General features: G+C 42.3%; 1 protein-coding gene across 1 annotated transcript in view; it reads left to right on the top strand.

Moving 5' to 3' along the window:
• The window catches only part of si:dkey-219c10.4 (high affinity cGMP-specific 3',5'-cyclic phosphodiesterase 9A), a 106,003-nt gene that overhangs the window by 52,062 nt on the left and 32,648 nt on the right, over positions 1-21,293 (top strand). Inside the window, exons 7-11 of the mRNA XM_063048560.1 lie at positions 1,927-2,104; positions 4,361-4,483; positions 12,704-12,796; positions 15,202-15,269; positions 20,843-20,945. Of these exons, the coding sequence (XP_062904630.1) occupies positions 1,927-2,104; positions 4,361-4,483; positions 12,704-12,796; positions 15,202-15,269; positions 20,843-20,945 (565 nt within the window). The remainder of the gene's footprint in view (positions 1-1,926; positions 2,105-4,360; positions 4,484-12,703; positions 12,797-15,201; positions 15,270-20,842; positions 20,946-21,293) is intronic.

Consider the following 21,293-nt stretch of genomic DNA (forward strand, 5'->3'; position numbering starts at 1 on the left):
AGGAATGGCTTAAAAACGACGAAGTTAATATCCTGGAGTGGTCAAGTCAGAGTCCAAACCTCAATCCAATTGAGAATTTATCACTGGACTTGAAAAGGGCTGTTCACTCACAATACCCATGCAATCTGACAGAGCTTGAGCAGTTTTGTAAGAAGAATGGGGAAAAATTGTAGTGTCCAGATGTGCAAAGCTGATAGAGACCTATCCACACAGACTCAAGGCTGTAATTGCTGTCAAGAGCGCATCTACTAAATACTGACTTGAAGGGGATGAGTACTTACACAATCAACTATTTTGTGTTTTATATTTCTAATTAATTTAGATCACTTTGTAGAGAGCTGTTTTCACTTTGACACGAAAGGGTATTTTTCTGTTGATTGGTGTCAAAAAAGCCAAAGTAAATCCACTGTGATTCAATGTTGTAGAACAATAAAACATGAAAACTTTCAAGGGGTTGAATACTTTTTATAGGCACTATATCTTAGAAAGGATGTGCTGACACTGGAGAGGTTTCAAAAGAGGTTTATGAAAATGATTCCAGGATTGAATGTTTTGTTCTATAAAGAGCATGAGATGGCTCTGGCCTCATCAGAAGTCTGAAGAATGAGGGGGTGACCTTATTGAAACCCTTCAAATAATGAAAGGCCTTGATAGGGTGGATGTAGAGGGGATGCTTCCTATGGAGGGAGAGTCTAGGACCAGAGGACTCAGCCTCAGAATAGAGGGGTGGCATTTTAAAACAGAAATGAGAAGGAATTTCTTTAGCGAGAGAGTAGTGAATTTGTGGAATTCTTTGTCACAGGCAGCTGTGGAAGCCAAGTCTTTTATGTATATTTAAAGCCATGGTTGATAGTTTCTTGATTGGTCAGGGCATGAAGGGATAAGGAGAAAAGGCAGGAGACTGGGGCTGAGAGAAGAAAATTGATCAGTCATGATAGAGTGATGGGGCAGACTTGATGGGCCAAATGGCTTAATTCTGCTCCTATATCTTATGGTCTTTGACAAGGACCTGCATGGGAGGATGGTGAGGAAGTTTCAGTCACTTGGCATTCAAGATGGGGTAGTAAATTGGTTTAGACGTTGGGTTTGTGGGAGTCTGGTAGTAGATGTTTGCCTCTCTGACTGGAGGCCTGTGACTAGTGTTGTGCTGCAGGTATGAGTGATGAGTCCTTTGTTGTTTGTCATCTATGTCAATTAACTGGTTGATAATGTGGTAAGCTGGATCAGCACATTTGCGAATGACACCAAAATTGGTTGGTTCATGAATCAATATATTGAGTACAGGAGTTGGGATGTTATGTTGAAATTGTATATGACATTGTTGAGGCCTAATTTGGAGTATTGTGTGCAGCTTTAGTCACCTACCTGCAGAAAAGATGTAAATGAGACTGAAAGAGTACAGAGAAACTTTACAAGGATGTTGCCAGGACTTCACCTGAGTTATAGAGAAAGGCTGAGTAGGTTAAGATTTTATTCCCTAGAATTTAGAAGATTGAGGGGAGATTTGGTGGAGGTATACAAAATTATGATTTTTTTCTCCTGGGTCTCAGTGAGACTATGGCTAGAAGTCATGGGTTAAGAGTGAAAGGTGAAATGTTTAAGGGCAGCATGAGGGGGAACTTCTCCACTCAGAGGGTGGTGTCAGTGTGGAATGAGCTGCCAGTGGAATTGGTGGATGCGGGGTCAAATTAAAAATTTAAGAGAAATTTGGATAGGTACAGGGATGGGAGGGGTTTGGAGTGCACAGACCAGATGGGCCAAAGAGCCTGTTTCTGTGCTTTAGTGTTCTATGACTGTATGACCGCGTAAGTTTGTTTGAACCTGGTGAGAATCTTCACTTGAACATCAAGCCTTGGATTGATGGCTGGCTGTGCTTCTTGAGAAATGCAGTACTTTTTGATACGTGTTTTTTACCTTGCACATCAGGCAATGGGAGGATGCAGAAATAATGGTTCTACTTCAACTGATGTTCGTTGACCTGGGTTTCATGAATAAATTCAACATTGAAATGGAGGTCCTGCAACAGTTCCTCTTTGAGGTGTACCGCCATTATAACAACATTCCATTCCACAACTTTCAGCATTGTTTTTGTGTCACTCAGATGGTAAGTCGATTATAAGCAGCAAGCTCTGAGAATTGAAACATAAGGTACTTGACTTCGTTCATCTATGCTGAAATGAACTCCACATATGTGTGCCATTAGCTGCATGCAAGTTCCTTGTTCTTCCTCTTGAGGAGGAAGTGGCTGTTAAATTTAACTCCAGCTGAACCATTTGTTTCAGCACACAATTAATTGTCTTCTCCCTCCTGTGTTTCATGCTCTCTTCTATAAAAAGTGGCCGTGATTGTGGTTAATTTCCTTGATGGATAAGGCCATAAGACATAGGAGCAGAATAAGGCCATTCAGTCCATAGAGTCTGCACCGCCATCCCATCATAGCGGATTTATTATTCCTCTCAACCTCATCCTCCTGCCTTCTCTCTGTAACCTTTGTTGCCCTGACTCACCAAGGACCTATAATCTCTGCTTTAAATATATCTAATGACTTGGCCTCCACAGCCATCTGGCGTAAGAAATACCTCCTCATCTCAGTTCTAAAGGTGTGGCGCGTGGCCAAGTGGTTAGGGCATTGGACTAGCGATCTGAAGGTCGTGGGTTCGAGCCTCGGCCAGGGCAATGTGTGTGTCCTTGAGCAAGGCATTTAACTACACAATGCTCCAGTCTACCCAGCTGAGAATGGGTACTGGCAAAATGCTGGGGGTTAACCTCACGATAGACTGGTGTCCTATCGGCGGGGGGGGGGGGGGGGGGAGTCTCGAACTTTCAGTCACTTCATGCCACGGAAACTGGCATAAGCACTGGCCTGATGGGCCACAAGGCTCCTGACAGACTTTGATCTAATCAGTTCTAAAGGGGCATCCTCCTGTTCTGAGGCTGTTACTATGCATTTTGTTAATAATAATTATGAGACATACACCTCATATTTAATAAGGATTGGGAGTTTTTGCTGTGGTGGATGATAACTAGAGAGACTAGAGAGATGATCAAATGACCGAGCTACTGAGTCTCCAGTACTTTGTGTGTGTTGATTTGGATTTCCAGCATCTGCAGATTTTCTCATGTTTATAATTTACTGCTCCACTTGTGTGCTTTCCTGCTCAGCATACACCCAGCATTAATTCTTCTGTTGCACTATCACCCACCAGCAACACTGTTTTTTACCTGTAATTGAAAGTGGGCTAAGATTCTGTTTTGTGGAATGCTATCTCACCTACAGACGGGAATCATGACACCGAGAAACTAAGCTTTTGCTTGTTCATGGTAAGGCGGGAAAAATGTTAACAGGCAGTCTTCAAACACAAGTATTACTTGGAAGCTCTGATACTCATCTATCTCTGTGTGTACCTTAAATTCAGCCTTCAATGCCTCTCTGAAATGTGGGTTCAGTGTTTGGCAGCTTTTCTGCCATTTTGCCTTAATATTATACTGGTCATCAGATGGAGACACAAGAAGACATGCTAGCAGTTTAATATCGCCATAGGATTGCAATTTCCACATGATCATGTGGTGCACAGTTACTTCTGAAATGTGTGGACACATAGTATTAAACTTCCACTCATTGTTCCCTTCATAACTGATCTTTCTTTTTCCTCCCTTTATTTCAGGACGGGTAGAACAGTGGCACATCTAACAGAGGTGCTGCTTTACGCCTCCAGGCACCCTGACCTTGTGTCTAGTCTGTGTGGAGGTTGCACATTCTACCTGCAGCCCTGTATGTAGCCTGTGATCCTGTAACTGTGTGGGTTTCCTCTGGGTCAGGGTTCCTAACCTGGGGTCCCTGGACCTCTCGGTTAACGGTAAGGCTCCATGGCACCCCTGGGTGCTCCAGTTTCCTCCTACATCCCAAAGATGAGTTAGTTAACTAATTGACCAAAGGCCAGTTAATTAATAGGTAGGGGAAGTTGATAAGAATGGTGGGAACACAGATCACTGAGTTAACATGGACTTGATGGCTGAAGAATGTCTCTTCTATGTTGTTAGAAAATATGGAATATAGGATTCTGTAAAGGATTAGTATTGTAATGATTGCCAAATCTTTATCACGTTTGGACAAGCTGGACTTGTGGAAACTGAGTGTACTCTAAGAAAGAAACTCCTTTACTGGAGAATTTGTTAAGATTGTACTTGCCATAAACCCAAGTACTTACTACCAAGCCAGTTACTTACCATAAACCCAATCTACAACATATCCAAGGTGCTTTCAAGGCTCCATCTGTAGTTACGTTTCGGACATGGACATTTCTTGGATGGAGAGTTAAGTAAGGAAAATTCCTAATGTTTCCTTCTTGGTATGTTACAGATGTATGGGTTGATCTGGTTAACAGATCTTCAAAGTCGCATGGATGACATTGATATCCTGACCATGCTCACGTCCGCAATATGCCACGATCTGGATCATCCAGGATATAACAATGCATACCAGGTAACAACATCTGCTTGGTGTTAGGTAGTGCTGGCTTGTTTGTGTTCAGGATTTTGTGGTGATGCTCTACACATCAAGTGGGGCTTAGCTACATTAATTACAACACCAGGAGGCAGCTGAAGTTGCTATCAGTTGACTCTTGCATCATTATTGATCATCTTTATATTTTCAAACATCTACAGGACTGTACAGAAGTCTTAGGTACATATGTAGAGCTAGTGCCTGAGACTGCTGCACAGCACTGCATTTGTCAACGTGGAGCAGAGAGCTGCACCAGGACCATACCCCTCCATACCCCTCCATACCCCTCCAAACCCCTCCATACCCCTCCATACCCCTCCATACCCCTCCAAACCCCTCCATACCCCTCCATACCCCTCCAAACCCCTCCATACCCCTCCATACCCCTCCAAACCCCTCCATACCCCTCCATACCCCTCCATACCCCTCCATACCCCTCCATACCCCTCCAAACCCCTCCATACCCCTCCATACCCCTCCATACCCCTCCAAACCCCTCCATACCCCTCCATACCCCTCCAAACCCCTCCATACCCCTCCATACCCCTCCAAACCCCTCCATACCCCTCCATACCCCTCCAAACCCCTCCATACCCCTCCATACCCCTCCATACCCCTCCCACCCCTCCATACCCCTCCATACCCCTCCATACCCCTCCATACCCCTCCCACCCTTCCATACCCCTCCATATCCCTCCATACCCCTCCATACCCCTCCCACCCCTCCATACCCCTCCATACCCCTCCATACCCCTCCAAACCCCTCCATACCCCTCCATACCCCTCCATACCCCTCCATACCCCTCCCAACCATCTAACCATCCAAACTTCTCTTAAATGTTGAAATCGACCCCATACCCAGCACTTGTGCTGGCAGCTCGTTCCACACTCTCATCATCCTCTGAGTGATGAAGTCCCTCCCCAAGTTCCCCTTAAACATTTTACCTTTCACCCTTATAGGACCTAGGGCTGCCTGACCAGTGCACCCCTCAGCATATACTACAGTACCTTGGAATATGCCATTTGGCAGTATTCTCATGTGGAGATCTTGAACTGGAAGACTATTTTTTATTTCAAATATATACTTCATACAATAAATACTACCAATGCACATTTTTCTCTATCTTCATTGTATCAATTCAATATTTGCCTTGACATACCTTTATTCTGATTTATTCACAAGTTCCATAGAGGAAGATTGGCTCTTCAGAAATGACACAGGAGCAGCTTGACGTTACCTGGCCTGGCAGACGTCTGACTGTCCTCTAACCAAGGACAGCTAAATTTTACATTTTAATGGAAGAAAGCTGCTGCCAAGCCTAGGTTTAGCTTTTCCTTTTTCGTAGCTGCCTCACATGAATAATTTCTTAGAAATGAGGAAGAAATGAGGGTTGTAGATTGGGTAAGTGCAAGCATGCTTTTTTTGACTGAGGCTTGGTGAAGCTACAATTAGAGGTCATGGGCTAAGGGTGAAAGGTGAAATATTTAAAGGGAACATGAGGCGGGAAATTCTTGACTCAGAGAGTGGTGAGATTGTGGAATGAGCTGCCAGCGCAAGTGATTGTTGCAGGGTCAGTTCCAACATTTAAGAGAAATTTGGATAGGTACATGGATGGGAGGGGTTTGGGGGGCTATGGTCCAGGTGCAGGTCAATGGAACTAGGCAGACTAATGGTTCAGCATAGACTAGATGGGCTGAAAGGTCAGTGTTCCATGACTCCATGTTCTATGAATAAAAATAAGAGGAATTGCCCTAGATTGGCACATCCACAGCAAGGGAAGTCATCAGATGTGACAATTTTGTCTGTATATTTAATCTAATGATTATCTCATAACTGTAAGTATCAAGTTTACTTGTGATCTGAAAGACAATAAACTTTAATGTAATTTAGGTAATGCTTCTGATCTATTTTACAGCTTCAGATATCTCAGTGAGTCTGCCTCCCCTGTTCAGCAGTGGCTACACCATTTGTACAGTTATGGTGTGAATGTGCTTGTGTTATAATGGAGGTATACACACACAATGTGCTGGAGGACCTCAGCAGGTCAGGCAACATCAATGGCTGGGAATAAACAGTCGGTGTTTCAGGACAAAGCATTGACTGTTTATTCCCATCTGTAGATGCTGCCTGATCTGCTGAGCTCCTCCAGCACATTGTGTGTATGTTTCCAGCATCTGCAGTACCTCCTGTGTTTATAATGGAGGTAGTTCTCTTCATTTCTTTTTTCAAGATATTAAAACTGGATGAATCATATTTTGTAGTAACCTCTAACCTTCAAATTATAAATCAAAATTTATCCAAATTCTCATCATAATAGTGAACAAGTTATGTGTCTGTGGTGGCCAGTGCGATCATGTTTGCTGTTGTGTGCTGGGGCAGCAGGCTGAGGGTAGCAGACACCAACAGAATCAACAAACTCATTCGTAAGGCCAGTGATGTTGTGGGGATGGAACTGGACTCTCTGATGGTGGTGTCTGAAAAGAGGATGCTGTCCAAGTTGCATGCCATCTTGGACAATGTCTCCCATCCACTACATAATGTACTGGTTGGGCACAGGAGTACATTCAGCCAGAGACTCATTCCACCGAGATGCAACACAGAGCGTCATAGGAAGTCATTCCTGCCTGTGGCCATCAAACTTTACAACTCCTCCCTTGGAGGGTCAGACACCCTGAGCCAATAGGCTGGTCCTGGACTTATTTCCTGGCATAATTTACATATTACTATTTAACTATTTATGGTTTTATTACTATTTAATTATTTATGGTGCAACTGTAACGAAAAGCAATTTCCCCCGGGATCAATAGAGTATGATTATTACTATGACTATGACTATGACTAGCAGAAAACTTTAAAGCAAGTTAATGTTGCGGTAGATCAGGCTGTAATGTAGGTGATGATTCTGCAGAGAGCCACTATCATTCTACACTCTGAAGGTCAGTATGACTTCAACCTGCACAGATGTGTAATGCATTGCAGAATTGCAGATGAACACAGGCTGGTGAACAGTTACAAGAGCAGATAATCTTCCATTTTGTTGCTGCATTCACAATGGATTCCAGTGACATTTCCATGTTGTACTGAGCTAGTAATGAGACATGCTTCTGCCTCAGGACCTTTACCATTACACCAAATAAAGTTTTTTGACAAACAGTCACCCAGTTCTTTAACCTTTGTCAAAAAGTAGCAGCAGTCTTCATTAGGGAAATCACTTTTCACAGTAAGAACAGAAGATTATGTGCTCCAATACAGGGGTTCCCAACCCAGGGTCCACGGACCCCTTGCTCAATGACAGTGGGTCATGGCATAAAAAAGGTTGGGAACCCTGATCTAATAGGTGATTGGAACGGACAACGAAGAAGCTTATTGAAAGTAAAAGGAGGGTCTTGATCGGCTGGCTAAGTGGTCTTAATTTGGGTAAGTGCAAGATGTTGTATTTTTGGAAAATAATTTGCGGGCAGGACTTCCACAGTGAACAGCAGGGTGGTGGGGAGTGTTGTGGAACAGAGGGATCTTCAGAATCTGAATCAGGTTTAATATCACTGGCATATGTTGTGAAATTTGTCATTTTGCAGTGGCAGTACAGTGCAATACAAAATAATAAAAAGCTATAAATTATAATAAAATATATATGAAAATTAAATTAAGTAGTGCAAAAGGAGAGTGAAAAAAGAAAGAAAAAACATACTGAGGTGGTGAACATGGGTTCATTGTTCATTTGAAATCTGATGGCAGAGGGGAAGAAGGAGTTCCTGAAACATTGAGTGTGTGTCATCAGGCTCCTCTACCTCCTCCTTGATGGGAACAATGGGAAGAGGGCATGTCCTGGGTGATAGGGGTCCTTAATGATGGATGGTATCTCTTTGAGGCATCACTTTTTGAAAGTGTCCTGGATGCTGGGAGGCTGGTGCCTGTGATGGAGCCGACTGAGTTTACAACTTTCTTTAGCTTTTTCCAATCCTGTGCCGTGGCTTCCCAATACCAGACAGTGATGCAACCAGTTAGAATGCTCTCCGCAGTACACCTGTAGAAATGAAATGTAGCCGCTGTTGTGCTTTCTTTGTAATCTCAACAATATGTTGGGGCCAGGATAGATCTTCATAGATGCTGACACCCGTTCCACTGTTGATCCCTTGACGAGGACTGGTGTGTGTTCCCTTGACTTCCCCTTCCTCAAGTTCACAGTCAATTCTTTGATCTTACTGATGCTGAGTGGATGGTTGTTGTGACACCACTTTCAGACATCTGATCTATCTTGCTTCTGTACACCTCCTCATCACCACCTGAAATTCTGACAGCAGCAATTTTTTGATCTGTGCCTAGTCACACTGTCATGTGTAGAAAAAGTAGAGCAGTTGGCTAAGCACGCATCCTTGAGGTGCACGAGTGTTGATTGCCAGTGAAGAGGAGATGTTATTTCAGAGCTGTACCGTGATCTCCCGGTGAGGGAAGTCAAGGATTCATTTGCAGAGGCTCAGGTTTTGAAGCTTGTTGATTAGAGCTGAGGATGTGATTGTGCTGAATGCTGAGCTGTAGTCAATAAACAGCAGCCTGATGTTGGTATTGTCCAGGTGATCCAAGGCTGAGTGGAGAGCCAGTGAGATTCCATCTGCTGTAGACCTATCGCGGCAATAGGCAAATTGCAGCAAGTCCAGGCCCTTGCTTAGGCAGGAGTTCATTCTAGTCGTGAACTACCTCTCAAAGCAATTCATCACAGTAGATGTGAATGCCACTGGGCAATAGTCATTGACACAGCTCTCTCTACTGTTCTTGGGCACTGGCTTGTTTGTTGTCCTTTTGAAGCAGGTGGGAAGCAGTAAGAGATTGAAAATATTCTTGAACATTCCCGCCAATTGGTCAGCACAGGTTTCCAGTGCCTGCCAAGGACACCATCACTGCCTGATACCTTGCAAGGGTTCACCCTCTTGGAAGATGTTCTGACATCGGACTCCGAGACAGAGATCACAAGGTCACCAGATGCTACAGGAATCCACACAGATGTAATTTTATTCTCCCTTTCAAAGCATGCATTAAAGGCATTGAGCTCATCTGGGAGTGCAGCCTTACAGCTATTCATGATGTTAGGTTTTGCCTTGGAGGAGGTAATGGTCTGCAAACCCTGCCAGAGTTGATGTGCATCCGATTCCGTCTCTAACTTCAATGAGAATTGTTTTTTAGCTCTTAAAATAACGTTCTGTAGGTTGTTACCAGATTTTTTTGTACTGTTCTTGTTCACCGGTCTTGAATGCCACAGATCTGGCCCTCAGCAGATTACGAATCTCCTGGTTCATCCAAGGCTTTTTATGTCTGATATGTCCCCTAAGGCTCACACTCATTCACACATGTCTTGATGAAGTCAGTGACCACTGTGGCATTTTCATTCAGATTCAAAGATGAATATTGTCCTGTCAAAGCTGTCCTGTAAACACTCCTCCACCTCCCTTGGCCATACCTCCTTGGTTCTCATCACTGCTGTTACGATCTTTAGTTTCTCCCTGTATGCTGGGAGTAGAAGTACAGCCGGGTGATCAGACTTTCCAAAATGTGGGCGTGAGCTGGTACGGGAAGCGCTGTTGATGGTGGTGTAGCGGTGGTCAAGTGTGTTGGCTCCTCTGGTTCCACAGGTGGTATGTTCATGGTAGTTGTTCAGAGACTTCTTCAAGTTGGTCTGGTCGAGATCCTCTGCACTGATGAGGAAGGCATCTGGGTGCACTGTTTAGTGCCTGCTGATTACAGGTCCGCCAGAGGTGGAGTGTACACGCTACCTAGAGTACAAACACACACAGTAGTTCACTCAGTGTGGAGTTACAAATCAATAGGGTGATGAAGAAGCTCTTGGTATGGGTATGCTGGATTTAAAAAGAAATAAATAGGGCACCTGGTATAAATTTGGGGTCATTGGTACCATTGTGCAGATCATCAGTGAGGCTGGACCTGAAATATTGCATTCAATTTTGGTTGCTTTGCTATAGAAAAGATGTTATCAAACTAGAAGCTGAAGACAAGACTTACAAGGATGTTGCAGGATCTGAGGGATTGAATTAAAGGAAGAGGTTGAACTGTTAGGATATTCCTTAGAGCACTGGAGACCGAGGGCTGATTTTGGAGAGGTATATACAATCTTGAGGAGCACTGATTGGACGAACGCATTCAATCTTTTCTCAGTGCTAGAGAATCAAGAACTGGAAGACATAGGTTTAAGATGAGAGGGGAAAGATTTAATAAGAGCTTGAAGTACAAGTGTTTTACACAAAAGGTAGTATATATGTGGAATAAGCTGTCAGAGGAAGTGGTTGATGCAGGTATAATAATTTTTAAAAGACAGTACAACTTGTACATGGATTGGGAAGGTTTAGAAGGACAGGGTCCAAACACTAGCAAAAATGGGATTAGCTTGGATTGAATACCTTGTTCAGCATGGACATTTGACCAGTGGTGTTGTTTTAATGCTGTAGAACTCTATGGATTTTATTAAGCTTTTTCTTGATTATTTTTATTTATTTCACATTATAAAGCTCAGAAGCAGGCCCTTCGGCCCATTTAGTTCATGCCAAACTATTTAAACTGCTTACTCCTATTGACTTCCACCAGGACAATAGCTATCCATATGCCTACCATCCATGTACCCACCCAAACTTCTCTCAAACATTGAAATCAAGCTGGCATGCACCACTTGTGCTGGCAGCTCATTCCCCACTCTCATGACCCTCTAAGTGAAGAAGTTTCCCTTATGTTCCGCCTGAACTTTTAACCTTTCACACTTAACCAATGACCTCTGGTTGCAGTCCCACTGGAGCTCAATGGAAAAAGCTGCTTGCATCTACCCTATCTATAACCCTCTAAATTTTGTATACCTCTATAACGTCTCCCCTTAATTTTCTACATTTTTTGGAGTAAAGTCCTGACTAATTCAATCTTTCCTTATAACTCAGGTCCTCCAGACCTTGCAACATCCTTGTAAATTTTCTCTGCACTCTTTTAATCGTATTTACATCTTCCCTGGAGCTAGGTGACTAAAACTGCACACAATACTCCAAATTAGGCCTCACCAATGTCTTATACAACTTCAACATAATATCCCATCTCCTGTAGTCAATACTTTGATTTATGAAGGCCAATGTGCCAAAAGCTTTCTTTACAACCCTATCTATATTGTGATGCTACTTTCAACAAATTATGCACCTGTATTCCCAGATCCCCTTGTTCTACTATACTATACATTTGCTTTTAAACAAGTTGAGAGTGTTTTTATCCAAATTTATTATTCATTTTAATAGTCTAGAAAAAAATCTTAAGTATGGTTAACTAACCATTTCTAAATAGCAGAAATATTTAAAAAGAACAGTGAGTTGTCAGGCTTTGAGTTCCTGAGGTCCGCTCATTGTCACAGATTATTGTACCTTGTGAGTAAGATGTTAGGTAGCTGAGCAATTGCCAGTGGTTTTGTCACTGTATAAAGGCAGGGAAACTGGTTGCTATGGGTCAAAATCTGCTTGAGTTCAATTCATTAATAATAATCTTTTTAGAGTAACTAATTATTATGTCAAGACTTCAAAATTCTCTGCTTTATTAATTTGTCAAGCAGCCAGTCTAAAATACCAAAGTCATATGATTCAGAAAATGTTGCAACTGAGTTATTATACCTCTAGAAAGCTTTAAAATGACTCAGACTTCGGGCAAAATAAAGTTACTGTTAAATATCATTAACATGAGAAAATCTTCAGATGCTGGAAATCCAAAGCAACACACACAAAATGCTGGAGAAACTCAGCAGGTCCAGCAGCATCTATGGAAGTGAATAAACAGTCGACATTTCAGGTCAAGTCCTGAAAAAGGGTCTCGGCCCAAAATGTCAACTATTTACTCTTTTTCATAGATGCTGCCTGACCTGCTGAGTTCCTCCAGTGTTTTGTGTGTGTCGCTCTTAAATATCATTGTGGTTTTGAATTTTTCAAGTGAAAATCTGACTGTGAAGTTGAAAAGTTAAGTAATACCATCTACTGAATAACTTTCTCACCGTATTGTATTTCTCTGGCTTGTGTATCATGTAGACAACCGGACACAACATCCATGGCCAATCCCAACCAACAGAAGGGCTTCAGTATCTACTGATAATAAAATTCCCTCTTTCTTTGAACAGATATTAATACAAAAGGATTTATGCCGTATTAAATATCTGCTTGCTTGTTCCCATTTAGATCAATGCTCGTACAGAACTGGCACTGAGATACAATGACATCTCTCCATTGGAGAACCACCACTGCTCCGTGGCCTTTAAGATCTTGGAAAAGGTAACTTCAGTGATAAACACAGAGAATGACATTGGTTAAAATTGAAATGTGCACATTAAGCTAACATCAGTGTTCACTTTAGAACACCTTTCACCTTCGAGATCTGTTTCCCTCAGTTTACTGTGGTTGCAGATTTCTTCTGGTGACCTTCAGTGAAGAGAAAGAACTGCAGCTGCCCAATGTCTTTGGATAGGTGTTCAAATGCCTCAGCATTTGGTTAATGTCAAGATGGCAGATACACGTAACGTAGTCTCCCTGACTTTGATATGGTTGCTTTCACTTTGTTCCACTTTAAATATCAGATCCTGTGCCTCCAGTGAAATGTTGTGTCTTCAAGCCAATGCCTCTAGCTTCTACTCATTGAGGAAGTCTTGCAGCTTGCACTCATGTAGTTTACTGCTCACAAACTCCTGAGACATTTACTGTTTTGCTTTATTCCATCTTTTATTTATTTTATTTGGAGATGCAGCAAAGAATCGGCCCTTCTGGCCCTTCGATACCCAGCAACCCCTATTTACCCTTATCTAATGACGGGACAATTTACAATGATCAGTTAACCTATTACCCAGTATGTCCTTGGACTGTGGGAGGAAATCTATGGACTACACGAGGAGGACGTACAGATTGAACTCGGATGTCCCCAGCTATAATAACGTCACACCAATCACTATGATATGTGGCGCTCAGATAAAAAAATCTTCAGATTAAAAGCAAGTGCCATTTAGAAATAGAAATAAAATAGAATAAAAGTACAATCAACAGTTGGAACATTTCCCTGTAACTTCTGAGATTCTTAAGCAGATTAGATAAATATAAATAACTAGAGATAAGGAATTCGGAGTGTAAAGGGTATTGATCCATAGACCTTCTATTATCTAATTGAATGACCCACACTTCGATTTAACATGTTTGTTCTTTTACTATTCATCATCATCACGTGCCCTGTCATGTGACATGGGTGGTCATGGTCTTTCCATGACCATTGTTGTTCTGGGCAAATTTTTGTACAGAGGGGGTTTGCCATTGCCTTCTTCTGAGCCGCGTCTTTACAAGATGGGTGACCTCAGCCATTATCAATACTCTTCAGAGATTGTCTGCCTTGCGTCAGTAGTCGCATAACCAGTTCTTGTGATATGCACCAGCTGTTCATACAACCATCAACCACCTGCTCCCATAGCTTCATGTGTCCTTGATCCAGTGTGGTGGGGGGGGGCTAAGCAGATTCTACACCTTGCCCAAGGGTGACCTGCAGACTAGCGGAGGAGAGGAGTGCCTTGTACCTCCTTTGGTAGAGACGTCTCTCCATCCCGCCACCCACTTTTTGATTATTTTACTATGGGAACACTTAAAAAATAGGAGCAGGAACAAATGACTCGGCCCCTCAAGCTTGCTGTTCAAGATGATTCTAGTTTACTTGCCCCATGTCTCATGTTCTCCTCTGTGCAAGTTCCCAGGAGTCTCTGTTCTGTGATTGTTAAAAAAAATATACCTACTTCCTCTTTAATTATCACCAGTGTAGAAAATTCCAGGGATTCATCATCCTCTGCAGGAAGAGTCTGTTCGGTGTCAACATCTACTTCCTGAGGGGAATATCTGACACTTCTTTAGGATTCCGAGAAACAGATATTTGATTGGGTGATGGGTGATTTCATAAAACAATGAATTGTATTAAATAATAAACACAATAACAACATGGAGCTGTAAACTTGTCCGTTTTCCTTCATCTTGTACAGATCATTGCTTGTAGCTATTTAAGTCATGATCTGATGGTGTCAGTTATAATGTTTTTTTCTTGGGTGAAATCATGACCTAGATTGTGCGTCGAAGAATAGAAATTCACAGAGGGTAGGATCGTGACACAATGCATGATCCAGGTCAACTTAGCCAGCTTTTAGATTGCTTGACAGTGGCAACATTTATTTCAGAGTATTCCTTCCGTTCAGGTTGAGCTAAAATTGAATTTAATTTCAAAGAATGAGATTTCAAGATTTTCACTTTCATTTTGAGAATTGTTTTCTTCAAATATATTAATTATGATGGCCTTATTTTATAATTTCACCTACTTTTACTAAACCTTTGGGATGGTAATCCGTTAAAATTGTTTAAAAAGAAGATCTTGTGGATCTTAGTTCTCCATTCATATCTATTAGCATTTTGGAGTTCCTGTCCTGTGATTTGCTTTACTTTTTAATGATACCTACAAATCATGCACTTTGTCAGTAATCGTTTAGAGTATGGGTTCCCAACCTTTTTTAATGCCACGGACCAATACCATTAAGCAAGGTGTCTGTGGACCCCAGGTTGGGAACCCTTGTGTTAGTGAATTCAGTCATGATTGATAATCAGGAAACACAGGAGACATCCAGATGCTTTTATTTTCTTTTCACTTTTCCTGACACCCTCAGCCTGAAAACAACATATTCCGAAACCTAACAACTGAGCAGTACAAGAGAATTCGGGAAGGAATGATAAAGTGAGTAATCCGAATTTCCTTTTGAGATTCCTTTCTAATTCTTCATCTAACTTATTTATAATGGGAAGAGCTGGAAAATGTTCAAAATGCATTTATTATTTAAGTATGTATAAATTATACAACCTTGAAATTTGACTGCCTACAAGAAGCCCGAAAGAACCCAATTTAAAAAACGACCAACACCCACTATGCAGAGAGAAAAAACAATAAATTATGCAAACAGTAAACCGAAGCAACAGCATTCAGACAAAAGTCTGGAGCCGAAGTCCGGAGCAGGCCCATAGCTTCAGCCTCAGTTCATCACAAAGTAGAGCAAATTGTTACTGAGCTCGCAGCCTGGAGCCTTAGGTTTCTGCAGTTATAAAGATTAGCACTGAGCACAATAACATAGAGACAGTATGCAACTGCCTCTCAGTGCCAAGCACCAGGATTCAATTCTAGCCTAGGGTGACATCTGCTCTGAGTTTGCACATTCTCCCTGTGCGGGTTTTCTCCGGGTGGTCTAACTTCCTCCAACATCCCAAAGATATGTGAGTTGTCAGGTTAGCTGGCCCCTGTAAATGTCCTTTCGTGAGTGGTAGAACCTGAAGGGAGTTGATCAGAATGTAGGTAGAACAAAGTTAGATTAATGTAAATTTCTTTATTCCATTGAAACACAGCGTGGAATAGGACCTTCTGGCCCTTCGAGCTGCACTGCCCAGTAACCCCCAATTTAACCCTAGCCTAACCATGGGACAATTCACAATGGTCAATCAACCTACTATCCGGTACATCTTTCGACTGTGGGAGGAAACTGGAGCACCCGGAGGAAACCCACCCATTCCATGGGGACAGGTGTCCCCAACTTGGGGTCTATGGACTCCTTGGTTAATGACAGAGCTCCAGAGCATTTCAAAAAAGTTGGGAACCCCTGCATGGGGAGGACATACAGACTCCTTACAGATGACGTCGGAATTGAACTCCGGACACAGATGCCCCGAGCTGTAGTAGTGTCGCGCTAACCATTACTCTACCGTGTGTTGATCAGAGTGTAGGGAGAAAAAGCCATTTAATGTAAATATGAGATTGATGTCCAGCATGGACTTGATGCGTCAAAGAGCCAGTTTCCACACTCTGTCTCTCAGTGACTAACAGTATTTTGTAGTCCGGGAAGAAGCAGCTTGATAATCACTAAGTGCAAGTATAATCTTTGCAAGGCTGTTCCTGTGCGCTGCACAAGATGTGGCATTCTGCCATTTCAGCAATTATTTTCTGTTCAAATTCAATAAAGCACAACAGAGTTGCACAGTTCCAGTAAAATCTGCATCAACGGATATAAGATACTGTCTGGTGTGATTTGACAGTACCTGCTTAGATGTACAAATTTCAGAGGCATTTATTTTTATATTTGAAAGAGAACAATAAAGGATTCATAGGCTGGAGGAACTGCAAGCTGTGTATGCATTGTTAAGTTGTTTAGTTGCATTCAGAATCAGAATCAAATCAGGTTTAATATCATTGGCATAAGTCGTGAATTTCGTTGTTACATGGCAACAGTACATTACAATACACAATAATAAAAAGTGAATTACAGTAAGAAGTGTGTGTATGTATGTATAATATAAAAAAAGTTAAATTAAATAAGTTATGCAAAGAAGTATTGAGGTAGTGTTCATGGATTCAATGTGTATTCAGAAATCTGATAGCAGAGGAGAAGAAGCTGTTCCTGAAACACTGAGTGTGTGTCTTCAGTCTCCTGTACCTCCTCCCTGATGGTAGCAGAATTCATTTGATTGGTAACCAATTGTGCTAAATCATGACTTATTTTGTTTGTGCACCAGGTACAGTATTTCTAATGCAAAGTCCATATCTGTCTCTCAAGATTCGTGTTTTTTTAAATTTATGGAATGTGGATGTTGCTGCTAATTTATTGCCCATGACTAATTGCGCCTGAACTGAGGCAGCTAAAGGCTAACTGCATTGGTGCAACTGAATTCTCATGTAGGCTAGATGAGAGGAGATTACAGATTGCGTTGGGCACGTGGCCAAGTAGTTAAGCCATTCGTCTAGTGATCTGAAGGTCGCTAGTTCAAGCCTCAGCTGTGGCTGCATCTTTCTGTCCTTGAGCAAGGCACTTAACCACACATTGCTCGAGTGTCTGTGTGAGGAGTGGCGCCCCACACAGACTTCTAATCTGTGCCTCGTATGGCATGAAAATGCCCGACGCAGGCCTCTCATGGTCTGAGTTGACATTCCCTCCCTTCTCTAAAGAAAATTAAATAGTAAGCTTTCGTGAGGAGTTTCTCTGAATAATAATCCAGAGGTTTTGTTGTATAATTCAAATGAAAAGGTGCAGAGAAATAACTAAAATACTTCACTTCACAAAAAAAAATGCGCCTACTCCCAGGCATGGAAACTTAACATACACCAACACTGCTTTAATGAAATAAATAGTTAGTAACTCCTTCTAGAATCTATTGAAGATGTAAAAAGTTCCAATTAGAGTGGGAATAGTTATTATTGTTTTCAGTACTGGGAGAGACTAGGACCTGAGGGCACAGCCTCAGGATACAAGAATGTCCCTTTCGAACGGAGATGAGGAGGAATTCTTTAACCGGAGGCTCGTGAATCTTTGGATGTGGAGGCTAAGTTATTGGGTATATTTAAAACAGAGGTTAATGGGTTTTTGGTTAGTTAAGGTGTCAAATATTACCAGAAGAAGGTAGGAGAATGGGGTTGAGAGGATTAATAAATCAGTCGTGATGGAATAGCGAAGCAGAGATGAGGGTGAGTGGCCTAGTTCTGCTCCTATGTTTCATGGTCTTATAGCCATCTTGGGAGTGACCATTTTGCAGTTGGTTGAGAGGAGGAAGTGGTGCTGTTGAGGTCAAATAGTGAGGAAGTATTCACTGACTGTTCAGAAATCAGATAGCCGAGGGGAAGAAGCTGTTTTCAAAGTGTTGAGTGCTAGTCTTCAGGTTCTTGTACCACCTTCTTTATGGCAGTAATGAGAAGAGGGAATGTGCCAGCTGGTGATGCCCTTCAGTGATGGATAGAAGAGGATAAACAGCCAGCAGTTGTGTATGTTTGGTACCAAAGACAAGTGATTCCGCCAACAAGAATTTTGGGAGTTAGGTAGCTGTTTAAAGAATAGGACATCAAAGATTACCATCTCTGAATTACTTCTGGTCCTACAAGACAATGAGTATGAGAACAGAAGGATAAGTCAGATGAGTCTATGACTGAAAGGATAGTGCATGTCAATTATGAGCTTGTGAAGATTGTGAATCATTGGGATCATATCTGGGGAAGGTGGGATCTGAACAAGAGGGACAGGTTGCCCTTAAGTTGTAACAGGACCAATGTTTTAGTTAGGGACATTTGTCAATGCTGCTAGGGAAGGATTAAATTGAGCTGACTGGGGAAATGGGTGAGAAGAGATGTGAAGATTGGAGGTATGGTTACCTATGGAAGGTAAAGTTATTAAGTCCACTTGGCAGAGTGGGCAAATGCAAATAAAAAGAATACAACCCTAATTGTATCTATTTTAAGGCAAGAAGTATAACTAGTAAGATATATAAGCTGGAAACTTTAATTAACACATGGGATTAACAGCCACTTACTGCCAACACTGTGATGTGGGTGGATTACAGACAGGACTGGCAACTCAGTACCCGATGTCTGGAATTTTCCGGTGAGATAGTGGGAGATGTGAAAGAGGAGGTGATGTTACACTGTTAGTTCAAGAATATATTACTGCAATATTGAGGGCAGACAACCTAGAAAGTTCTTCAAATTAGGTCAGATAGGTAGAGATTGGAAATAAAAAGATAGGCATCACTTTGGTTGGGGTGTATTATAGACCACTGAACAGTCAGCAGTCTTATGCATACATATATAGCTAGGGAGCCTAAGACTTTTGCACAATACTTGATTAATTTTATGTTTTGCACCGTACTGCTGCTGCTGCAAAGAAGTCATGACATATGTGAGTGATGATAAACCTGATTCTGATATGGGTCTCTATTGTGGGCTGAGAGTGGGAAGGGGGCAGGGAGAGGGGAATCATGGTTGGGAAGAGAGGAAGGGAGAGGGGAGGGAGCGGGAAGCACTGGAGAGACATTCTGTAATGATCAATAAACCAATTGTTTGGAATCAAGTGACCTTGCCCGGTGTCTCAGGGCTGGGTGTGCCTGCACCTGCGTTACCTCTGCCCCTGACACTCCTGCTGTCCCACCTGTCCCACACTCCTCTCATGGGTCTCCACCCTCACCATTCCCAACATCATTTGTTCCTGCCATACTTACAACCTTGCACTCCGATTAACGTTGACAAATACATTTCTGTGCAAAAGTCTTAGGAACCCTTCTTCAGGACTGAGAAGGAAGAGGGAAGACATCAGAGCCAGGGTGCCTAAGACTTTTGCACAGTATTGTATGTAGGCAAATAAGAAAGAGAATGAATGATAAAAGGAGTTTAATAGTACTATTGGACTTCAATTTCCCAAATATTAACTGGGATTGTCTTAGCGTAAAAAGCCTCAGACAGGAAGGAATCTTTGATGTGTGTCCAGGGGGTCTTTATGACATAATACGTAGCTAGGTCCTCAAGAGAAGAACACAGTTCGGGTTGATAGGATGGAGTGCAGGAAACCTTTCCCCGTATCGGAGGTGAATGAAACACAATGACGTAGGTTTAGGAAAAGTGGTAAGAGATTGAGGGGATCTGAGGGAGACAATTTTCATTCAGAGTGGTGAGTGCATGGAATGTAGTGCTGCAAGATTGGTGAACACAGAGTTGCTGACAGCAGTTGAGATCTATCCAGATAGGCACTTGAATAAACAAGGCATAGAAGGCAATGGGCCAGGTGCTGGAAGAGAGGTTTCATACAAGTAGGCGCCTGCTGGTCAGCATGGATGTGGCGGGTGAATGGCCCATTTCCATGCTGCATGACAGTATAGCTCCGTGACACTAAATGTTTGAATGAGAAACTACCTTTTACTACACTGTATACATCAGCATTGGCGATGATCAACATGTCTGTCCCCAAGGCAAATCAGCATGTCATACAGTAGGTGTCACACCTTTTGCTTGAGGTCACCAAGATTTGTTACTGTACTTAGGTAATTGCTCTTGACATAAAGAAGGAAGGTTATCACTGCTGTTAGCCTCCAACTTGATGGCACGAATATCTATTTCTCCTAGTAAACAAATCTCCACCCCCACCTTTCTCTATTCCCCACTCTGACCTTTTACCTCTTCTCACCTGCCTGTTACTTCCCCCTGGGTCCCCTCCTCCTTCCCTTTCTCTTATAGTCCACTCTTCTTTCCTATCAGATTCTTTCCTCTCCAGCCCTTTTATCTTTCTCACCCACCTGGCTTCACCTATCACCTTCCAGCTAGTCACCTTCCTCTCCCCCTTACTTGTTATTCTGATGTCTTCCCTCTTCCTTCTCAGTCCTGAAGAAGGGTCTCGGGCTGAAACGTTGACTGTTTATCCATGTCCAGAGATGCTGCCTGACCTGCTGAGTTCCTCCAGTATTTTGTGTGTGTTGCTTATGTCCATGAGTTGTCAACATTGATTTTTTTTTTAGATGCGTTCTGGCCACAGATATGGCTCGCCATAATGAGATTCTGAATCAGTTCCGATCCATTTTGCCGGTGTTTGATTTTAACAACAAAGATCATAAGGATATTGTGAGTACCACAGTCTTTATCCTCACTCTCAGAGCTGCTACGTACAAGTGTTAAATGAGTGACCTCAGTTGAAGATACTTGAGGGCTGATAACTTAATGATACTTTCTTAGTTCCTAGAATTGATTCCTAAACCAAGAGTCCAAGTCCTCGTTCTGCCCCATACTAAGTTCCCAGGTTTGATGCAATGTTTAAGATGAGCAGCTGTAATACAGATGTTAATACTTTGTACTTAATTTGAGTATCTCTCCAAACCACTTGTATTGGCCCACCATCCCCATGACAATAAAACACAAAATTCATCATCATCATTATGTGTTGTGTCATATAACATGGGTGATCATGGTCTC

The sequence above is a fragment of the Mobula hypostoma genome, chromosome 5 (assembly GCF_963921235.1).
Source record: "Mobula hypostoma chromosome 5, sMobHyp1.1, whole genome shotgun sequence".
NCBI classification, from domain to species: domain Eukaryota; kingdom Metazoa; phylum Chordata; class Chondrichthyes; order Myliobatiformes; family Myliobatidae; genus Mobula; species Mobula hypostoma.